Source organism: Onychostruthus taczanowskii, unplaced genomic scaffold, assembly GCF_017590055.1.
Source record: "Onychostruthus taczanowskii isolate IOZ18803 unplaced genomic scaffold, ASM1759005v1 scaffold6, whole genome shotgun sequence".
Lineage (NCBI taxonomy): Eukaryota > Metazoa > Chordata > Aves > Passeriformes > Passeridae > Onychostruthus > Onychostruthus taczanowskii.
Genome location: NW_024503679.1, coordinates 14,647,657 through 14,668,082, shown reverse-complemented (window position 1 = coordinate 14,668,082; position 20,426 = coordinate 14,647,657). Strand labels below are relative to the sequence as shown.

General features: G+C 45.0%; 1 protein-coding gene and 1 long non-coding RNA gene across 2 annotated transcripts; one reads left to right on the top strand and one right to left on the bottom strand.

The window, feature by feature from the left end:
- Positions 1–9,015: 9,015 nt before the first annotated feature.
- On the bottom strand, positions 9,016–16,452 carry ARRDC4 (arrestin domain containing 4). Its single transcript, XM_041418696.1, has 7 exons — positions 16,264–16,452; positions 15,841–15,988; positions 13,954–14,056; positions 12,998–13,254; positions 12,082–12,244; positions 11,449–11,603; positions 9,016–11,334 (listed from the first exon to the last, which is right to left on the bottom strand). Exons 3-7 carry the CDS (start codon positions 14,027–14,029, stop codon positions 11,278–11,280), a joined length of 708 nt encoding a protein of 235 aa, XP_041274630.1. The 5' UTR covers positions 14,030–14,056; positions 15,841–15,988; positions 16,264–16,452; the 3' UTR covers positions 9,016–11,277.
- Positions 11,258–15,085, top strand: LOC121343484. The gene is made up of 3 exons (XR_005953712.1): positions 11,258–11,384; positions 13,083–13,165; positions 14,866–15,085. It is a non-coding gene; the product is annotated as an uncharacterized LOC121343484 (long non-coding RNA).
- Positions 16,453–20,426: the final 3,974 nt, after the last annotated feature.

Sequence of the window (20,426 nt, the reverse complement as noted above, 5' to 3'; positions counted from 1 at the left end):
CTGTCACCTCTGCTCTTAGAGAGCAAGGCAGGGATTTAGGAGTCCACTGACTCCTGAATCCCCCAGGAAAACTGCTGTGATGTGTACAGATTATAGGCTGGCTGTAGGAGGGATATGTATTATGGGGATTACTGTAGTGCTTATGGAGTGTTTGGAGATTTTGGTATAAAGGCTTAAATATTTTATTCTAATAAAGGGATTGAGTGTTTGAAGCTAAAAGCAGAAGTTTCTGCTATCTGAAATAAACAGCTATGAGGTAGGTAAAAGTGGTAGCAGGTTTGTGTCCTTGGTGAATTCAGCACAAAAAGCAGGATGCAGTGAAGACTGATGGGTCAGGAGCATTTGTTGGGTTTTCCAGGACAAGCTTATTGGAAGTACAGAGTGATTGGCAACTACAGCTTTGACTCTGCCTGGTGGGAAATGTTTCCACATGCTGGTTGTGGGCACAGAGGTGGGTGACCCTCTGTCCTTTCTACATCGTGCTGAATCCAGCTATGGCTGAATTCCAGAAGGATGTTAAAATATTTGTCCCCTTTTTGTGCCTGTCTCTGACATTAAGAGTTTTGGGGTAGGGTGAAAATGTGCATGAATCTTGTGGTGGTCACTAGGTCTGGAGCCAATGTCTAAGCAGGGAGCATTCCTCTCTTATATCTTGCTTTTTTTCCCCAAAACTCCTGTATCTGTTGCCTCCAGTCAGAGGTAATGAGAAGAGTATCCAGTATCCTACAAAGCAGCATGGTCTGTTCTCCATTTCCAAACCTTTGTGGCTGTTGTTCTACTTATGGGTGGATCACAAAAATAATTACCTAAATGAACCAGGCGCCGAAACACCGTAAGTGACCGTGTTCTCCACAGAATAACAATGATTAGGTCACCCTCCTTGCTTATCTCAGGTTCCCACCCTTAAAATAAGGGCAGCAATATTTTTGCTTTTAAAAGAGCAGGATTAACTTGTTCATGTGTGAAGTATTAGTCGTCGTTGTTATTATTATTACTCATATGGATGGCAGGGAAGCACCTAATGAATTCTGGTAATGTTACAATAGGCTGTGGCTGCTATTGGCATGACTAACCCTGGACAAATTTACTAGGCTGCCTGTTTATCCTAAAGCAAACTGCACCGTGTACTTGTGGTCCCTCACCAGGAGAGGTGGCCACGAGGTCTGTGTGGTGCTGATGGTTTTGTGTTCCCCTCCATCCTTTCCAGCCTGGCTCACTCAGTGCAGTGTCTCACAGGACACAGGAGCTGCCCAGGGTGTTTCCTTGCTGCCCAGCAGTGGCAGGGTCTCTCCAGAGCCATTCCTTCCCTTCTGCTTTAAAAGACAGAGAGAAGCAACTCAGACTTCCAAATGTGGATTTTGGATGCTTTCCAAAAAGCGAGTCCTTCAGCTATCAGAGAATCGATGAAGAAAAACAAATTCCTTCCAAGTGTGTCCTTGATGGAGACTAAATGTTTTTCACCCTTTTTTCTTCATAGTGTTTGTAATTACATTCCTTAAAAATCTGCCAGAAGTGCCCTGGGCTGCATGGGGTGAGAGAATGGGATGCCACATATGTTTATTTGGGCAGGTAGGAGTGAGAGTAGTCTCTGCTGTTGGCTCTCAGGCAGGTGTGACACCATTACCCCGTTCGCAGCCATCACTCAGGGAAGGAGCAGCATTCCAAGTGAGGCTGTCCTGCCCAGGAGCTCTGCCTAATCCTCCAGGAGGCTGTGGAAGCCACACACCCCTTTCTGGTTGGGGCCACCTCTTCCCGGCTGCTGCTGGCCTGGGGCCCACACCATCCCCACAGATGCTGTTGGTGCTCACCTCTCCCTCCTCCCAGCGAATTTTCAGCCAAAGGCCACCTCTGGAAGTTGACTGTGGGGTGTGTTGTGTCACTCCCTGTGCAGCTCATGACTCAGCAGTTGTACAAGTTTCGTACCTGTCAAGGACATGCCAGAAACCACAAATGTTCCTAAGCCAGCAACAGCAAAAGCATCTGGGAGTTTCTACTCAGCTGAAGACAACCCTGTCTGCAGTAGATTTTCTTGCAAATTGGTTTCATTTCATTGCCAGGAGATGAGAGTAGGAAAAGGATGCCAAGGGATGAGGGCAGGAAAGCCAGCATCTGGATTTCCAGAGCCCGGAAAGCCTGAGATCATCAAGAGAACAAGTGACACATCACTGTGCACTGCAGTCTGTTGAAGGGAAAGCAAGGCCATGAAACCATGGAATATTTTAGGAAAATCTCAGGCTGTGAGATCAATTAAAACACTGAGGTGCAAGAGAGCAAAATGCAAACATCTCTGCAGGCGTCAGCCTGAAAATGTCATTATTCAAACAAGCACTGGCACGGGAGCAGTCCCATGGTGTGTGAGCTGTGTCCTGGTGCCAGACGCTGGGCAGGAGGGCTGTCCTGCTGCTTCTGGAATGGTGGCTCACCCAAGAAGGGGCATCTCCTGGCACCCCAGAATGCCTCCCACAGCTCTGCCAGCCACAGAGCCAGGAACACATGCCAGCCATGGCAGGATCGCTTCCCACTCGGCACGGCAGAGGCTGGGGCACAGCCTTGATGGTTTCCTTCTGTTGGCTCACAGGAGCTCAGCTGGCAAGGAGAGCTGTGACAGCAAGAGCACAGCAAGCCCTGTTCCCTGCCTTCCTCTGCCACCCCCTGCCCTGGGCAGGGATTTTAGGATCCATGTGATTTGGGTGTGAGGGGCAGGGAAGGGTTGAACAGTTGAGGTTCTGGCGATAGAATAGCCCATCTTTGCTCAGGGATTGGAGCTGTGATGCAGCCAAGATAACAGTGATTGGCGTGCCCTTGTCTGGGAAGGAGGGAGTAGTTAGGGTGCAGTTGAAGGAGTGGGAGGAATCGCTGCCTGCTCAGGCCTGTGGCTGATGGCTGATCCTGGGAAAAGTGGCACCACTGTAATGGATGGAGAGCGTGGGTGGGGGAGAGAAAGAGGGGATGGTAAACAACCAAGCCTGGTCCATCCTGGCTTTCCATCCTGCATTAATTTAAACATGCCAAGGCTGATGTTGTTGAACTCCGTGTCAGGCCGTTCTCTGTCCTGCTTTTCCTTCCCCAAAGGAAAATTTTCCAGCAGCATGTGTTTAACAGTGAGTGTTGCAGGCAGAGATGGGGATCCCCTTGAACAGTGAAATGTTGTAGGCATGGGAACCTCTCTAAACAGCCTTGAAGTCATTTTCCCAGCATGCCTGGATCCCAAGTGTGTGCCAGATCCCCATAAGGGCAGTTTGGCTGGGATCAAACAGGCAGCTTAATGACAGGAGATACAAGTAATTGCTGGGTGAAGCCTATCTGAGCAGAAGAGGGAGGCTGAGTCCTCATGGAAATTCTCTGCTTTGGACTGGCCTGAGGCAGGGATTGAAGTGGGGCTGAGGGAGGATTCAGCCTGTGATGTGCCAAATGGATCAGAGAGTTGACAGAACAGCTCAGCTGAGCATGGGGGCAAAATATCTGTGCATGGCTTGAGCACTGCTCAGAGTGCTTGGTGTGGATTGCAGAAAGTTGCATTTGATAAATGACTTTAAGCAAGATAAATTATTTGACTGCAAGAGGGAAGGGTGGTGCTCTACGCATTGCTTGGGCTTTCCTACCAACTCACAGGATGCACAACCAGCAGATCCCCTCCCTCTGCCCCTGACCTGGTGTGCCATGTTTGATAGTCAAATGTTTCACTGCTAGGTTTGGGCTTCTGCCTGGATAAAATACATCCCTGGCACCCATCCAAGAGCTATTTATAGCAGGAGCTCCTAGAAGACAGTGTGACAACTCCAGAAAACAGAGAATTGCCAAATCATCCTGCAGCGAGGAGCAAATTAACCCCTTGCCACACACACCCGCGGGAGCCACGTGTGCCCAGAGCCCCAAACCCTGCGGAGGACTGGCACCAAGTGACTTCGTGGGGGAAATGCTGTGGAGAATCAACAAGGACAGCTTAAGATTCCTGCACAAAAAGCTGTGTCACGAGGTGCCCATGAGGTTTTCCCTTCTGTCCAGTCCCATGGATACAAACCCCAAGGACACGATGAGCTGGTTCTGCAGTGACACGGCACACGCGGTGTCTGCAAAAACACCTCCACTGCAGAAATACTGATCTCTGGCAGCCCCCAAGCTGCTCTTGGCTTTGCTGCACACCTTAAAAAAAGGATGTACCGAAGAACACGACACCTCTCCAGTGTGACCAGTGACAGGTACCTGCACAGCTTGTTCCAATCAGGCAGATGCAATTTTTGCATCGAAAGTTGTTTCCCCTTTCGCAACTCCCCAACAGAAGATGTTTCTTTTGCCCTGTCAGGAGCAGGTGGGCAGAGGTCTGCAGGACAATCCAGGCTTTTCTTGCCTTTGTCTGGTTGGCCATTGCAAAGGGGTGACCTTGACCCTCCCTGGGTGAAGGGAGTTCAGTGTATAATTCAGCACTGAGCCCAAATCCATGAAAGACAAAAACAACAACAACAAAACCCCAAGGCAGACATTACTCAACTTCGATGTGGAGCAGAGTGTCCTGTCCAGTGTATCATCCTGCCTCCTTCCTCATCCTTCTCTGTAAACACCATTTACATGTGGGTTTATACAATCCATGTGTTCCCTGCAGTTCTGGGATCCCTTCACTTGTTCCACCCACTGGACTAGTTGTAACAGGCACTAAATTATGGGGGTTTTGTTGCTTGCTTAGTTTATACACCTGCAATTTCCTGGTTTATATGTCCAGAGGTTTTAGCCTTTAATTTAATATTATTCATAGATTTTATTGAGTATTAGTTCACTTTGTAAAGCACCTTAATGGGCAGTGTCTGTTTAATTATATACGGCAAAACCTATAGAAACAAAGGAAAATTGACCCAATTTGTTGCAGCTGGTTTACAAAGATTCCCTGAGGTGACTGAGCATTGCTTTTCCTTTTTACTGTACTTCACACATTTCCAAACTCGTGTCAGTTCACTTCTCATCTCATCTCTCCCTCTGAAGCAGCCTCAGTGTGGCTGCCCCTCCTCCCTGCAGCCCCAAACCCAACATCTTGTCAGCTGTCTGAGGCAGGAGGAAGGAGACTGACACAGTTCTGCGAGTTGTTTTTTTTTCCTGCTGCTACTGGAAATCTATTGTGGAGACCTGAGGTGACTGAGCATTGCTTTTCCTTTTTACTGTACTTCACACATTTCCAAACTCGTGTCAGTTCACTTCTCATCTCATCTCTCCCTCTGAAGCAGCCTCAGTGTGGCTGCCCCTCCTCCCTGCAGCCCCAAACCCAACATCTTGTCAGCTGTCTGAGGCAGGAGGAAGGAGACTGACACAGTTCTGTGAGTTTTTTTTTTTTTTTTCCTGCTGCTAGTGCTATCTATTGTGGAGCTGATCAAGAAGCATTTTTCTACAAGTAAGCCATGGCTGTGTGTGTCTTCATGGGTTAAAGTGCCCCCTCTATGCAGCCACAGGCAGAGATGGTGTGTGCCCTTGTGGAGGTGCTCAGCACAGGCTGTCTGGGCGGTGTGTGAGCTGCAGCTCTGGTTTGTGTTGCTGGAATCTGTTGGAGCATCAGCTCTGCCGTCTCCTGGATGCAGCATTAATTAAACAGAATGGCCCCGCTCCAGGCCCCAGTGGACAAGCATCCACATGGCAACTGTGAGCCTTGTCAGCAGCAAGAGATTAAGGAATTAATTGGCAGGGTTAATCTTCGTGTCAGGGTTGGAAATGAATTGTTAATTTGTTTGGATGAGTGTAAAGTCCTCTGGCAGCGACGGCAGGTGGGATCACATGAGGGAAAGGCTGCGAAGCTGCCCTTGCTGGGGACCTTTCTGCTTCACACCTCTGCCAGCAGACACCTCCAGCTCTCTGCCCCCATGTGTGAGGCTCCCAGGCAGGGCCAGAGGAGCTCCTTGTGTCACTCCCATCCTTGCAGGTGACAGCACAGCTGCTCCAGCCTGTGGCGTGGGAGAAGGCCTGGCTGCAGCTTGGGAGGGCCCCTTTGAATTCCAGCCTTTCTGATCCTGCTCCCTGCTGCTGTTGTCTGTTCCTTGTGTCTGTGCATAGCAAGTACTGGGTGAGGCCAACCTGCTCCAGGATCTGAGTGAGGAAGAGATGTGCTCACACCAAAATGCCACTTTTGGGGCACAGAGTGCAAAACCTGATTGGCCTGTGTGGACACTAAACCCTCTCAGACACTTCTCTCCTCCTCCAGGACACTGTAGAAAGAGAATCTCTCAGGTCAGTCAATGCTTTTCCCTTTCTGCTCTCATTTTACACTCAGGACAGCAGAGTATTTCCTTTAGTATCTTTCTAATGTCTTAAGGCTACTGAATTGGTCACATCACATTAAGGCATAGGAGAAAAGCACTTCAGGCCTTAAATTACATAAATGAAATTGTAACTTTTGTCACTTGTGCTCTCTTTTGTGCATTGATTAGTTTAATTAGTTCAGCAATAAGAATCACTTTCTCCTCCTGCTGGGGTCTGATATGTTGTGACCAACACAACCTGCAGACATGACATCAAACAGGAGTGGCCTATACAGAGACCTGGGATCTTTCTGGGTGTGCAACAATCCCATTTAAGACCTTGCAGTCAAAATCCTGCTTCTGTTCTCACCTCTGTCAAGGCCCATTGCCTCATTTATGGGGAGGCTGATGCTGTTCCAAGGTGCTGTAAAAAAACCAAATTTTTCATTGCCAAAAATTGGCTAGGTTTAGCCTACTTGCTCCAACTTTCACCCTGTCTTTCATTTTTCTCCTCAGCCTACAGGCAGCCAGGTGGCTGAATGTCAGCCAAAACTGAGAAGGATCTTTTTTCTTTTGAAGGGATGAGTGTTTGGAGATTCAGCAGCAGCACAGCTGAACCTGCCCTGGGTAGCTAAGAAGGTCCAAAGCATGTTGCTGGCATGGGCAGCTACTCCAGGGAAGTCTCACCTGAATTGCCATTTTCTATTCCACATAAAACCACCCTTGACAGTTTACTTAAAATTATTATTAGTAATTTGTCCTAAAATGTCAATAATGCAGTGATATTCTATCAGAGCTTTTCTGGACTGCCATTTCCTATTAATTCCTTAGAAATAGTGACAACATAATCTGGAACAAGACTGTCACCTTGTCTATGCCATACATAAAATGTTAATACTAAAAGTGGACTGGGTTCATCCTACCTAATTAGTTCTTTGGAGAATTTACTTTGTGCAGCAGCCTGGACTGTCCATATTGATGTTAACATATTATATAATCAGCTTTGGAACAGGCAGCAGTCTGAAGGCTGGGTTCTGTGTCCCTGTGCTAAGTCACTACCCTGAGGAGAGCACTGAAAATCAGCAGAATTTAACTAGAAAATAGAGCACAAAGGCCTGGGTTTTGTAAGGAGTTGTAGAACAACTGATTATGTCCAAATCAACATTGTTTGCAAACTGTGCTCTCCAAACATTTTTTATTGCTATATATATAGCAAAGATTTCACAAAATGAGTTACGTATTCCCTTTTGCTGTCCAAAGTGGGTGGTGAAGTCATGGAACATGCTATTTTGATAATTTGGAACATGCCCCAGGAGCTGATTAAATGATCTCTCTTGCTCTGTATGTGAACTGTGCGTTTCCATGCAAACATCACAAGGGTCAGAGCTGCAAACAGGAGCCTGCAGGATCTGCTCTATCTCTGCCTGGCTTTTTACTACCTGTTTAAACACCAAAGATATTTTAATAGACAGTTTAATAGACAATAGCTTGTCAACTGAAATACTCCCCTATAAAAGCAAACAGTGGATGAAGTGCAATTGCTACTGTGAACTTAATGGTAAGACATTTAACTATCATTTAGTGAGCTTTTAAAAAAAATCCAAGACCCGTATTTGAGGTTTTGAATTTTCCTTTTCATGAATCATGACTCTGCTGGTTCTGATGCTTGAATAGGCCCACGAAATTCCTCCCTGGCACAGGGTGCCCAGAGCAGCGCTGGCTGCCCCTGGATCCCTGGAAGTGTCCAAGGTCAGGATGGAAAGGGCTTGGAGCACCCTGGGATGGTGGAAGGTGTCCCTGCCCGTGGCAGAGGGAGGAACAAGATGAGTTTTAAGGTCTCTTTCAACCCAAACTATTTTGTGATTCCATGATCCTCAACAGCATCTTCACCTTGACTTTCCATGAAGAAATTTGCAATCTTCCCTCAAAAATGAAACAGGAAGAAGCAATCAACTGCTGTCTGTTGTTCCTCAAACCCTTGGGAGGCAGGACCCTGATGGAGATTTATCATCTCACTCCTGGCTCAGGTGAGCAGTGGGGCAGGCACAGTTTGTCACCTCTTTCCCCACAGCAGCAGGGTCTCTGCTTCAGTCATTCTGCACTCTGCTTCTAAGGTTGCTCTGATGTATTTATCTTTAGATTGTTGCTCTAATCTTGTCGACAGGAAACAATAAAATATCCTCTAAGATTAATATGTGAGATGAGAGATCCAATTAGTGCTCACATCCTTCAATCCTTACGGGTAAGAGCCTCTATTACATAATAACTATGGGTGGGAGTGGGCCCTGTTTGATCAATTTGTTCCAGTTCTTGGTTATGAATAGTTCAGGGAACTAAAACAGTGACAGATGAAGGCATAATTCCCAGATCAGAGAAGAATTAGAGAGCTGTAGGGTAGAACACAGGTATTTCTTGACATAGCACCAAACCAGAGATGAACAGCACAATGTAGATTTGACACTTTTATTAACAAAGAACCCATGGGGCTCATTCATTAGTACAAAATACAATCATGTTCCTGTATGTTAAACAGCTTTTTTTATTTTGTCTCTTTTAAACTGTTTCACAGTTATCAAAACAAAGCCCCTGCATATTGAACTTATTATTGTGCAAACAGTAATTATTTTTAAGGATCAATTTCTGCACTAAGCCAAGTGCCAGAGAGCAGAACTTAATCTTGTTTTCACCCCTCCTTTGAAGGGCTATGTGTGCTTCCTAAGAAACACATAATAGTTGACTTTTTTTGCAGCAAACAATCTAAGGCCACAGTTTATCTGCAAAGAATAGAAAACAACTCAAAAAAAAAAAAAAAAAAAAAAGCACACCTTTACCCTTCATACTGCTGTTTGCTTGACCATGATTATACCAGGTAGCACACATCACCTATCAGGTATTACAGTCCAAAAAGCACCTAATGTTCTTTAAGCTAATATTTTGAATTATTACCATGCAAGTTATTACACAACCAAATGACTTTTCAAGTAGCTATAATGGTATCTGTTTAAGGAAAAGATGCTTGTTCCCTTTCCAGATGTGAATTAAAATCCTGCACTGACTGTATGAGCAGGCCCTCACTTAAATAAAAAGGCATGAGAGCTACACCTTGAGACTTAAATAATCATTTTTAGAATGTCCTTTCTAAATCATGTACTCAAATTTTGGTTAAAGCTGCATTTGCTATAGAAAACAATACTAAATGTTGCAAATGAAAGGAGTAACTGCAGTTTGGAAATGCAAATCTCCACCAGTCTGTCTTTCACACTGATGCAAAAGAGATTTGAGGTGAAGTGCTAGAAATTAGACAATGTAAGGAAGTTAATTAGACAATGTAAAAGAAGACTAAAAATATATATCTGTGTATGCCTGTAGAAAAATCCCTGCTTCTTAAGTGAAGACAGATTTCATACAAAACCATTTAGACTTTGTTTAAACTGCAGTTATTGATGGAACGAAGGAAACTGAATTGCTATTTTTGTAATTATCAGAAAGTACACTGTTTTACCACATGAAGCACCGGGTTTTAACCCTAAACCCTTCTGTAAGACATATGGAGTACTTCTAGTAGTCCAAAATCCCCTGTATTTCAGACAGGACTGTAAACATGCATGTTGACAATGCTGTTTTCTGCTCCTGTAAGTGATCTGTTGGTGATTGTTTACTGATCCCAATTGATGGTTGGCAGGAAGCAAACATTCTACTTTTAAATGAAGGCAGCAGAAGGGCAAGTAAATGCTGTGCCTTCACTCTTAGCAGCAACAAACTCTCACTGTTCTAAATGACCTGAGGAAGAAAACATTAAAATATTGCACCAAAACAAAATTAAACAGCAAAAACAAACAAGGAAACACACCGACAAATACAGAATGGATAGCAAATGACCAGTGCAGCCCCTGACAATAGATCTTTAGACAAAAATGCAGGAGTAATGAAAAGCTTTGTGCCATTCCCAGAGGACTATGTTCCCCTGATGTCTGCTTTCACTTCAGTTATAAGCTATGTCTATTCTGGGTATATTTACACCTCTCCCTACACCTCATATCTCATTCACTAACCACAGAAACCATTTAGGGTCCCTTTTAGAACCTTGAAGTATACTGGAGCTTTAACAAGACTTTTTTTGGTCTCAAATCTGACCTTAAGTAAATATCCAAAACAGAGGTAGGCTTATAAAGGCTTTTGAATAAATAAATATTGTCCATTTTGCTGAGTATACCTGCTGCTGGCAAAAGGTTTCTCCCTTGCCATGCTTCCCCTTATCATGCTATCCATAGGCTTAAGATGCAGAAGAAGAACTCACAGTAGAAGAGGTTAGAATAATTCCCTTAAGAAATCCCTTGAAAGAAAGCATAGTGCATAAGCTCGTCTCAAAGTTCACTGTTTGTTCCACACTTGTGTCTTGCATTCAGGAAATGGTTGCCTCTGTAATATTGCATAATAGCCATTCTGTCATCCACGGTGTCCTCAGGATCAAGATGAATGAGGAAATAGTACCACTTGGCAGTCGTGGGAAGGGCAGCTTCCCATCACACATGAAGTTAAGACTTCGCTCTGTGTTGCAGAAGTGTTCCTTTTTTGGATGCAGACAGTGCAAAGCTGAAGCCCCTTGAACACTGGAATCTTTTGGAAATGTTTTCTTACCCCACATTCTGTTCTGCTACAGGAGTTCTTGACATCACTATTACATTCTTCCAGAGCATTGCAAACAAAATATAAATTCTTTTCTCTTCAGAAGATCCACACCTCTCCTCCTCGTACTTTGTGTAGTGTATCCACTTTTTGGAAAACATTCAGTGTTTCACTGATGCATTTTTGTTTCAGTATTTTCAGGTATTTCTCAAGTATCCCAAGCTCAGCTGCTCCCCTGTTATCCTCTGTGCAGACTAATCCAGCAGGTTCTCTTTTATCACCAAACGTGCTCATACCACCTTCTCCATTTTCCTTTACCTTTCTCATACACAGACTGAAGTTTGGAGAAAGAAAACTGTTTCCTTTTTAGCTGCACTACCAGCTTAAGCAGCAGAAAGATTAAGACATTCATCACAATGATGCTCATTACAAATCCTCAGAGCATGAATGAAACGGGCTGAACTTCTTCTACATCAGTTGGATGTGGATCAATCTAAGGAGAGAAGAAAGACAACAATTACTGCCCGAAATTCCTGCATTTAGGTATGTGTTTGGGTTTTTTCTGCCATCTGACAATAAAAACACCACCTGCTATTTATTTTCTTACCTCTGAATAAAGAGGTGGAGGCTGAAACCGGAACTCTTGTATGTAAGCAAAGACAGGACAACACAACTGTTCCTCACAGTCAATGGGAGGTGGATAAGCAGGAACATGTCTGGAAAACTCTTCCTCAGACACTACATCAGCATAATTTGGTGGTGCTGAAACACAAGAGATGCTTCTGTCATGTTTCAAACTATTCACTCACTCACAGCAAGAACATCTGCATTACAGTATATCCAGGACCACAAAAACTGTATTGGAAGTGCACTGAACTCATAAATACTGTAACTAAAATTATGTTTTCAGTAAACTCAGGTGATTCAGCAGGAATACAGAGTGCTGTGCTTTTAGAATAACTCCAGCAGCAAACCTGTGTTGTATCAAGATACATTCAGTAATGAGTAGAATATTCCCACCATCAGAAGCTAGCTGTTTCAGTCAGATGGGGTACAGAGAGGCTTCAGGAAGGCTGGAGTTGGGGTAACCTCACCAATAGTTTTGGATCTCAGTTTAAGAACTTTGTGAGTCGTATTTCCATTGCCTACATCCCTGGCAGTGCCCTTAAACTGGCACTGCACCCATCTGCTGCAGACAGTGCTGTGCTGGATTAGAGACAGTTCAATATGTATTTATTACCTTCAGGGTGTTCAGGCATGGTCAATGCCAGCCAACTCATATCCATACTAAACTGGCTGGTAATGCTGGAGTTTCTGCTTGAAAATCCAATACATGGAATAGTGCCAATCACCACAGGCATTTCAATCATCAATTTCTTAGCACCAGGAATATGGATATACACCTATGTGACAACCCCCAAACAGAAGAAAAAAACATCATGAGACCCCATTGAATGCTGCTCTTAAAAGCTGCCCTGCTCCCTACACTGCAAATTTAAAAATTAAGAGCTTTGTCATCCCAGATATGCTTAGCTAATACCCTGGCAGCTTTCCTTATTTTACAGCAGTTTCCTCCTTTCTGTAACTTCTCTCTAAGTGACATTAAAAAATAAAAACCATCTTGATAAACGTAATTATGCACTTGACTTTCAGTCTTATCTTCCCATTTCTGGAAAGAATCACTTGAGGACCCCATTCAGCTTGAAATGCTTTCCCAAAACAATCCCTGCATGTCTGAAACTAAGCTGCTTCTTCCTTAGAAGCAGTTTTCCCTTTTCCACACTATTACCATCTTTTCATCTCAGAATAATTTTGTGACCTTCAGTCTCTCATGTATGTGGTTGATGATATTTATTTTTCATGGAGTCATAGAATGGTTGGCTAAGAAGGGATCTTAAAGATCATCAAGTTCTAATTCCCCTTTGCAGGCTGGGCCACTTTTCTCTAGAGTTGTATTTATTGTAGTAATGGTTGGCTAAGAAGGGATCTTAAAGATCATCAAGTTTTAATCCCCCTTCGCAGGCTGGGCCACTTTTCTCTAGATTTGTATTTATTGTAGCTCCCAAGTTAAAAACCTAACAGCTACTCAGTAAATTCTTCTGTTCCCAGTTGAACACAAAATCTAAAGTTTGTACATTTGAAAACCCAATACTTACAGCTAAAGAATATTCTACTCTAATAATGCAGCAGTCAAGTATAGATGGGGATACAGGTGGGATTTTCAGAGTTTTCCCATTCCAGGTATCTGTACTCCCAGAGGCAATGTGGTTTCCTCGGACATTGGCAACCATCTGACGGAAGGTTTTTGTCTTCCCACTGGCCAGGTAAGTTTGTGTTTGGAAAATGGCAGCTTTTGGAACAATCAAACGAGAAGAGCAGTTCTCAATTTCTGCATAGATTGGGATGGCTTCCCCTTAGAGACAGAAAAAGTCCAATGAATAATTGGTATTTACCAGCTTTCCTCTGGGAGTATCAAAGCATGTTACACAGCACGTACATCATCTGCAGTGTTATGAGAACAATACTTGGTAAGTTTCCTCGAGCCAGTTTATTTTTTTCAAAGTAGTATCCAGGCAAAATTATAGCCACCTACTATGTTTTACACATAAACAATGATTCATTTTGAAACATTAAGCATAATATGAACAAGCTATAAAAGCTTTATTTGCAAATTACGTCCCAATCTTCCTTTTATATAGTACTAAATGAATTTCAGGACGTTTTATTTTCTCAATGTATCTAATGTTATCAAGCTGAAGAAGAAGCTGCTAAAGCTCATTCTTACCAAAGTGTAAACCTACAAAAATAGGATGTAAAAACCTAATTACATCCTAGATAACTATTTTATCCCAGACAAATTTTGTTGTTCTTTACACACAAATGTACATGGATTTTCCATAAGATTATTAACAGAACTTCCTTTCAATTTATATTCCCAAGGGGAAAGGTAAGATGATTTTTTAAAAAAAATTATATTCATATGGATCTTAATTTACTTCTATTAAACAGAATTATTCTTTGAACTACAAACTGTTGGCTTTACTGAGATTAAAAAAAAAATCCCAACCTATTAGATGGTTAGTATTTACATTTTTAAGGTAACTACTCTTACCATTACAGTATCCCTTCCTCTCAATTTTGGCACTGAGAGACACTGGCCCAGAGGTGAAAAACCAACAGCCAACCATCTTCTCCTGACTTCTTAGAACAGGTGTCTATAAAATATAGAGTATTTTTCATTTTATGGGATAAATCTCTCAATCACTTGCAGTTTAGTGTTATGCATATCAGTCATTGCAACCCAGCTCTAAAATCCACATGATCTGAATCCCTGAACTGCTCAGTGCAACTGTAGTTTTTGCCACCATGTGAAATGGAACCAAGGTCTGGCAATCTGAACATTTCTCTTTTGAAGTCCCAGTCTGTATTTAGGCTGTGCTAAGTAACACAGACCAGTGTGTCTTGTATTTGCTTGGTCTTCAAAAAGAACTTTTTAGAGGTCTCATGGAGCACTGTGGTGTTTATCTCCTCTTTCTCAATGCAGAAGAATGCAGAATGAATTTTATCTGCAAACAAGTAACAGTTAAGCAGGTAATTTGTTTTTACTTTTGTACCTCTAAGAAAGGATAAATAGATATAGACACTGGGCTAAGGGGATGCACCCTCATTACCTGCAAGCCACAAAACACCCCCAAAAATGTAGAGGCATGACAAAAACCATCTTAATTATTCAATGACTGTCACACTGGATGACATTTACACTGCCTGTAACGTTTTCATTAGAATAAACTCACAAGCACACATGCCAAGTGTCCAAGGCAGGATCAAAGCTACTCAAAATGATTTACTGGGCAGTGACACTCATCAATACAATAATGCAAATTGGTTTTTTATTTTCTTCATTATAATGAAAAAACCCTGCTGTTTTGCATTTTTGGTGGTAGCTTTGGAATCCATTAAGGCTGGCACTGCCTTCCTGATGTGTCTTCTGTGCAATAACCTATGGTGTGCTTTGTCCTTACAGAATGTGGGTATGATGCCTTCAAACTCCTAACTACTGAAGATAAAGACCATTCTGCTTACAGATGTCACTGCCAAAATACCCTGAGTTCTCTCTAGAATGGATTAAAATGTAAGGATGTAATGAGGGGGAAAAAAAGCCTGCTCAAAACATCTCTTTTCTATGTTCACGTCATGATGTTAAAATTATCCTACCATTTTAAATAAAATAGAAATGACTCATTCATATTTAAATGAATAACCATTTAGATCCAGTTGCTATCATGAAAGTGCAAGGTATAATTTTATATTATTTTCATAATATGGGTTGAGATAAAAGAATCCAGCTCATTAGCTTCCATCTTGCCTATTTACTCATTACTTAATGCCTGATCTTTCTTATTACTCTACAGTATTTCCAGTGATTATTAAAAACTCAATGCTTTAATGTGGCCAAATCTGTCACAGGGAAATAACTGAAAGGATCTCTGGAGCAGCTGCATGCACACACTTCATGTTAGAAAACGACATGCAAAATGCAGGGATACATAACATAATGGCCAGAGCCTAAATGACAGGCTGGGCATGATTAATACTCTTCTCTAATTACTGCTCCTCAACCTACTATTATTGTAGAGTTTAGGACACTGCAGCCCTGTGAATGTAGTTGCTCTGGTAAGAGTAACTACTCTGCACACACACATTACTATTATTAAGCCTTATTTATGCATCTGAAGCCTGCCTGACTTTTTGGCAGGAGCATCTCTGCCAGCAGGGATGTAATCAATGGTATTAAAAAAGCCACTCTGTTTGCTATTCACACAACCTAAGATAATCTATTTATAGAGAAAAGCTCAGGGAGCTTATATGCTTTCAGAAGTCAGAAAATGATGCTCTGGAATAACATGGGAAGGGTTATTGCTGGATGTGAATGCTGCTTGGGAATGGTTTATTTGCAGCTGGTTTTACAGGGGGGAGGAGAAGTGGGGGACCCTCTTACCAAGAGAGCTGGTGAGCTGACATCGATATGGCTGATGATCTGCAGCTCTGTCTGCACACTCTGGTCAGGCACAGCAGGCCTCTCCAGCACTGCTTTCACGTAGTACTGGATGCTGCCATACTTCCCAGTAAAAGAGGTCACCAGAGGTCTGAAACAAGCAGTCATAAAACCATTACCTTCAATTAATAATTCAGCTCCAAACATTAACACTTCCTGCACACAATAAACATTTCCCAATTCACAGCTTGTACTTTTTAGGGCCTTGGGGAAGCTGAAGCAAACAAGGCCTGTCTGCGTGGTGCTTGATTAAGACAAATATATAAAGCTGATACTAAAAAAAACACAAGTCAAACTACATTAAGTTAATGTTCCACTACAAGCAGTATCCAGCACAATCCCTTCAGGTTGGATTACTGAACTTACTCTTGAGGGAGCTGAAAGCTGAACGGAAATTCGTGTCTTCCATCTAGAAGAATTAAGTTTTCCTCACCTGTAGAATAAGAATGAATAGTATGTTTTAGTTATTCCAGAAATAGAACAAAGCAGACACTTTTATAAATTATTTATGTACGAAAACACCCAGATGCAAGAAGTTTTTATTGATCCCAGTGGGTTCTGGACTGTGGCCCATACTTTATTTATGCTGTGATGTGATTTCAATGAAAAACAAAAATCAAGGAAACATGGGAGACCTTGAGATTCAGTTCAGGACTCTGGCCAATTTCTAATCCAAAATGGCTTCTGCAAAGCATAAAGTAAGTTTCTTTTCAGCAGAACAGCAATTAATCTACTTTTCCAATTAACAATTTAACTTCTGTGCCGAAAAACCTGCAATTTACGGTCAGCATGAAGAAACACTATAAATACACGAGCTCCCAGTTTATTCATATAGGGCCTACTGTCACGCAATTTACAAGGCCTAAATCTACTTTCCCTACAGATCAGCCTGAGCTGCGTTTCACCATAAAACGAAAGGTCGTTGTGCGGTCTTTTTAATTTTTTCCAACGCAGCAGTGTGTGAGTGACAGAGCTCCGGCAAGGCAGCTTCCCCCGCTGCCTTAATCCACCGGCTGAGCCTGGCTGCTTCCAGGCTCTTCCACGGCCGCTTCCCAGGAGCTGCCGGTGCCGCGCACCCAGCGCGGAGGGCCCGGCGGACCCACGGAAGGGCCGAGCCTCTGCACGACGCCCACACACACAGCGCAGGGAATTTTATTTTATTTTATTTTACTTTATTCCAGTCCCGCTCGGCGCTCTTCAACCCCCACGCAGGGAACCAACCGCGCGGCCGCGGATGAGGACAGATCGTTCCGGGCACAGGGCTGAGCGCTGCGGCCGCGCCGTCCCGCCGCTGCCCGCCACCCGCGGCCGCTGCCCGCTCCTTCGGGTCCCGGTGCCCATTCCCACCCGCAGCGTTCTCCCCCGCTTCCCGCAGCCCTGCCCGCTCCCGCAGCGCCACTCCCCCGTCCCGCAGGAGGCTCTGCCGGATGTCCAGGTACCGCACCTCGGCCTCCCGCCGCGGCCCCGGCCCCGGGGCCCGCACCGCCACCCCCCACGTGCCCGCCCCGGGCACCGCGCCGGGGCTCTCGCTCCAAGCGACGCGCGCCCGGCCCGCGGCCTCCAGGCGCAGCCCGCGGAGCGGCAGCGGCCCCGCCAGCTCCAGCAGCACCTGCCCGGACACCGTGTCCCCGCTGCAGTAACCGCCTCCGCCGCGCCGGGCCTCGTCCTCCAGCACCAGGGCCAGCGTCTTCACCGCGCCGCCGGCCCCGGGGCCCGGCCCGGCCGCCGCCATCGCTCCCCGGCCGCGGGGGAACCGCGCCCGCCCTCGCCGAGCGCTTTAAACCCGCCCGTCCGCGGCCCCGCGCGCCGCCATTCGCCGCGGGCCGCCCCTGCGCCCCCGCCTCATTGGTACTCGGCGGGCGCACGCCCGGAGTGCGTCACGCTGCGTGATCGCCGCGCCGGGGCCAATCGCGAGCGGGCAAGAGCGCGTGGACAGCTCGGCGATTGGCGGGGCGGCGGCAGGGCCCCGGCGCGCGGGCCAATGGCGCGGCGCGGCCACCACGTGCACAGCCTGTGGGTAAACAGGGAGCGGGGGCGGGGCCGGAGGCGGGGCCATCACCCCTCACCCTTCACGCCCCTCCGTGACGGGACTCGGGTGGCGGCAGCGGCGGTTCGTGGTCTTGGCCTCGCTTCGCCCACTCCTGTGGGCTGCCCGCCAGCCCAGCGCTGTGGGAAAGCCGTGTGCCCTTGGTGACCCCGCGCTGAGGGGATACCTTGTCTCTCGGTGTCCTCCGGGTGCTGCCGCGGGAGAGAGGGAGGCAGCGCGGCGCTCTGGGGCGGTCTCAGCCTCTCCCGCTGACAGCCGGGCTGGCTGGGACTGTTAAATATGGAAAAATGATGTGGTGCTGCTGTTCCCCCCTGCTTTGCCTGGAGATTACCTGCCTGTGTGAAGTCTTGCCCCACTGAAGGGCAGGAGGTGAAGGGGTTTAGCTGTAAATGAGCCGTCCTGGGCAGCGTGGAAACCTCTTGTCCACACCAATAATGTGCGTTTCTGCACCTTGTAACTCAAAAAGCGCTACAAGTTCAAGAACTTGTTTTTACAACCCCACTTGGTACCTGGGCAGTGAAATGGGTGCACCCCGCTGTGTGCTGTCCCACCTAAGCACTTCATCCATTGGTAACACTTGGGAGATAGAATAAAGAATAAATGCAAAGCTTTGCTGTTATGTTTAGAAGCAGAAGCTTAGGAAAGCCCAGCGGACAGTGGAAGAGTGGTGAACGTGTCTGAGTCGATGGGCGGGCGCGGCCAGAATCATCATTCCCACAGTGATGAGGGAATCCGCAGCCAGCCCCGGACGTGCTGCAAACCAAAATGCTTCGATTCCTCTGGACGCGTACTGCAATTAATGCTGTTCTTGGCCTTGTGGTGTTTTCATCTCCCAGGAGGTGTGTGCGGTGGGTGATGTGCCGGCTTTTCCACGGGTGACCCGGGAGTCATTTCCTGCTCCGTCACCTGCCTGCTTGAAGCTCCTGACAGCTGCATCTTCCTGCATTCCTCCATCCCTCTGGGGCGCTGCAAAACACCGGCCTGGTGCTTCCCAGCTGACTCAGTTAATTACTGAAATTAGCAAAACTTGTCCTCGGCCCTTGGCTTTTAAATAAATAGCCAATGAGGTAAATCTAGGTTTTCACAGAACCCTCGTGGTTCCCATGAAATGTAGCCTCCTGTTGAGAGTTCCTTCTGTGAGGAACTTGCCAAGAGCCAGATAGGCCTTTGGAACACTTTTTTTTTTTGCTATAAGTTCATACACACATCCATGTTAATCAATAGTGACCTGGGGAAAAGGAATGTGCTACAGGTGGGGTGAACTCATGGGCATTATTTCAACCTTTGGCCATGCATTGTCCAGCTCATGATGAAAATTATGTAAAGAAAATGACTCTGCTGTGATAATGGTTGTTTGAATATTTAAAGAATTGTTGCCTGTTCGCATCCCTTTGTGCGTTTGAAATAATTCTTGACAGAAACTGCAAATGTTGCATTGTAGTTGGGAAATGTGGTGTATAAAACTGTGCTATTTTGGTATTTCTTAAGTTCAATTAAACTCAGATGTGCTTAGTTTTGCATCAATCTTTTCCTTGTATGCAGTTTTTCACGTTGACAAGTATCAGGTTAGTTTTGTAGTCAGCCAAGAGACCGTGATTGGATGTGCAGGCTGAATATTTGCTTATTTGATGAATTTCATTAGGTACAATATGTGTGTGTGCAGACTGATTTTGAGAGTATGATGCAGCAGGGAAAAAAAAAAATCAAAATCCCACAACTCCCTTTTTCCTGCATGAATTAGATCCTCTGTAAAAGTAATTATTTCTTTTATGGGTTTATGCGACCATTCAAACATTGCCTCCCTTTCATTCTTTGCAAGTGCAAATGAGCTAGATAGGGAAATGAATAAACATGGCAAATTGCTTATGAAACAAAACATTACCCAGAATTAGGGAGAGCTGGGAGGCTTCAGTAACTCCAGCAATTAGCCTGTAGAGGACACAGTTAATAGGCACATTCTCTCACAGTCAGGTGATACTTGTTCCAGATGTTTGTTTGCCCTTCAATACATCTTTTTTTTCCAGCAAGAATCAGAACCCAGTACTTGCTGTAATTATCATGGTGTGATTGGTTTTCTCATCTACTCATCTTTTTGGTGTTTGAGGCATTTTAACTGGCCCACACAGTGACGTTGTGGCATGAATGGTGGAAGCCACTACATGACTATTTTAGTCTCTGACAAGCCAGAAGGAAGGAAGAGGAGATGAACACTCGCAGTGTGGGTGTTTGTGTGTGCCTGGTTATCTAAACGTGGGAGTAGGTGTGACAGAGCAGGAGATACATTAACATGCTTGATTATATTTAATTCCACTCATTTCGCTGCTTTATTCAGGACTGTGTTAGAAAGAGCTGCCTGAAAAACTTAGATAATGCAAAAATTAGCTTGTAAGAGTAAAGAATACACAAAGCAAGGTCTCATTGGAGAGTATCCACAAAGCTGTGAACAGCTCTAGCAATAATCACAGACTCTTCATGAAGGGAA

Coding starts and splice junctions, on each gene's coding strand:
- ARRDC4 (XM_041418696.1), bottom strand. CDS start 14,029: ATGGTTGGCTGTTGGTTTTTCACCTCTGGGCCAGTGTCTCTCAGTGCC. Junction 12,245..12,997: donor GAGTAGAATATTCTTTAGCT/GTAAGTATTGGG, acceptor GTTGTCACATAG/GTGTATATCCATATTCCTGG. Junction 11,604..12,081: donor CATGCCTGAACACCCTGAAG/GTAATAAATACA, acceptor CTTGTGTTTCAG/CACCACCAAATTATGCTGAT.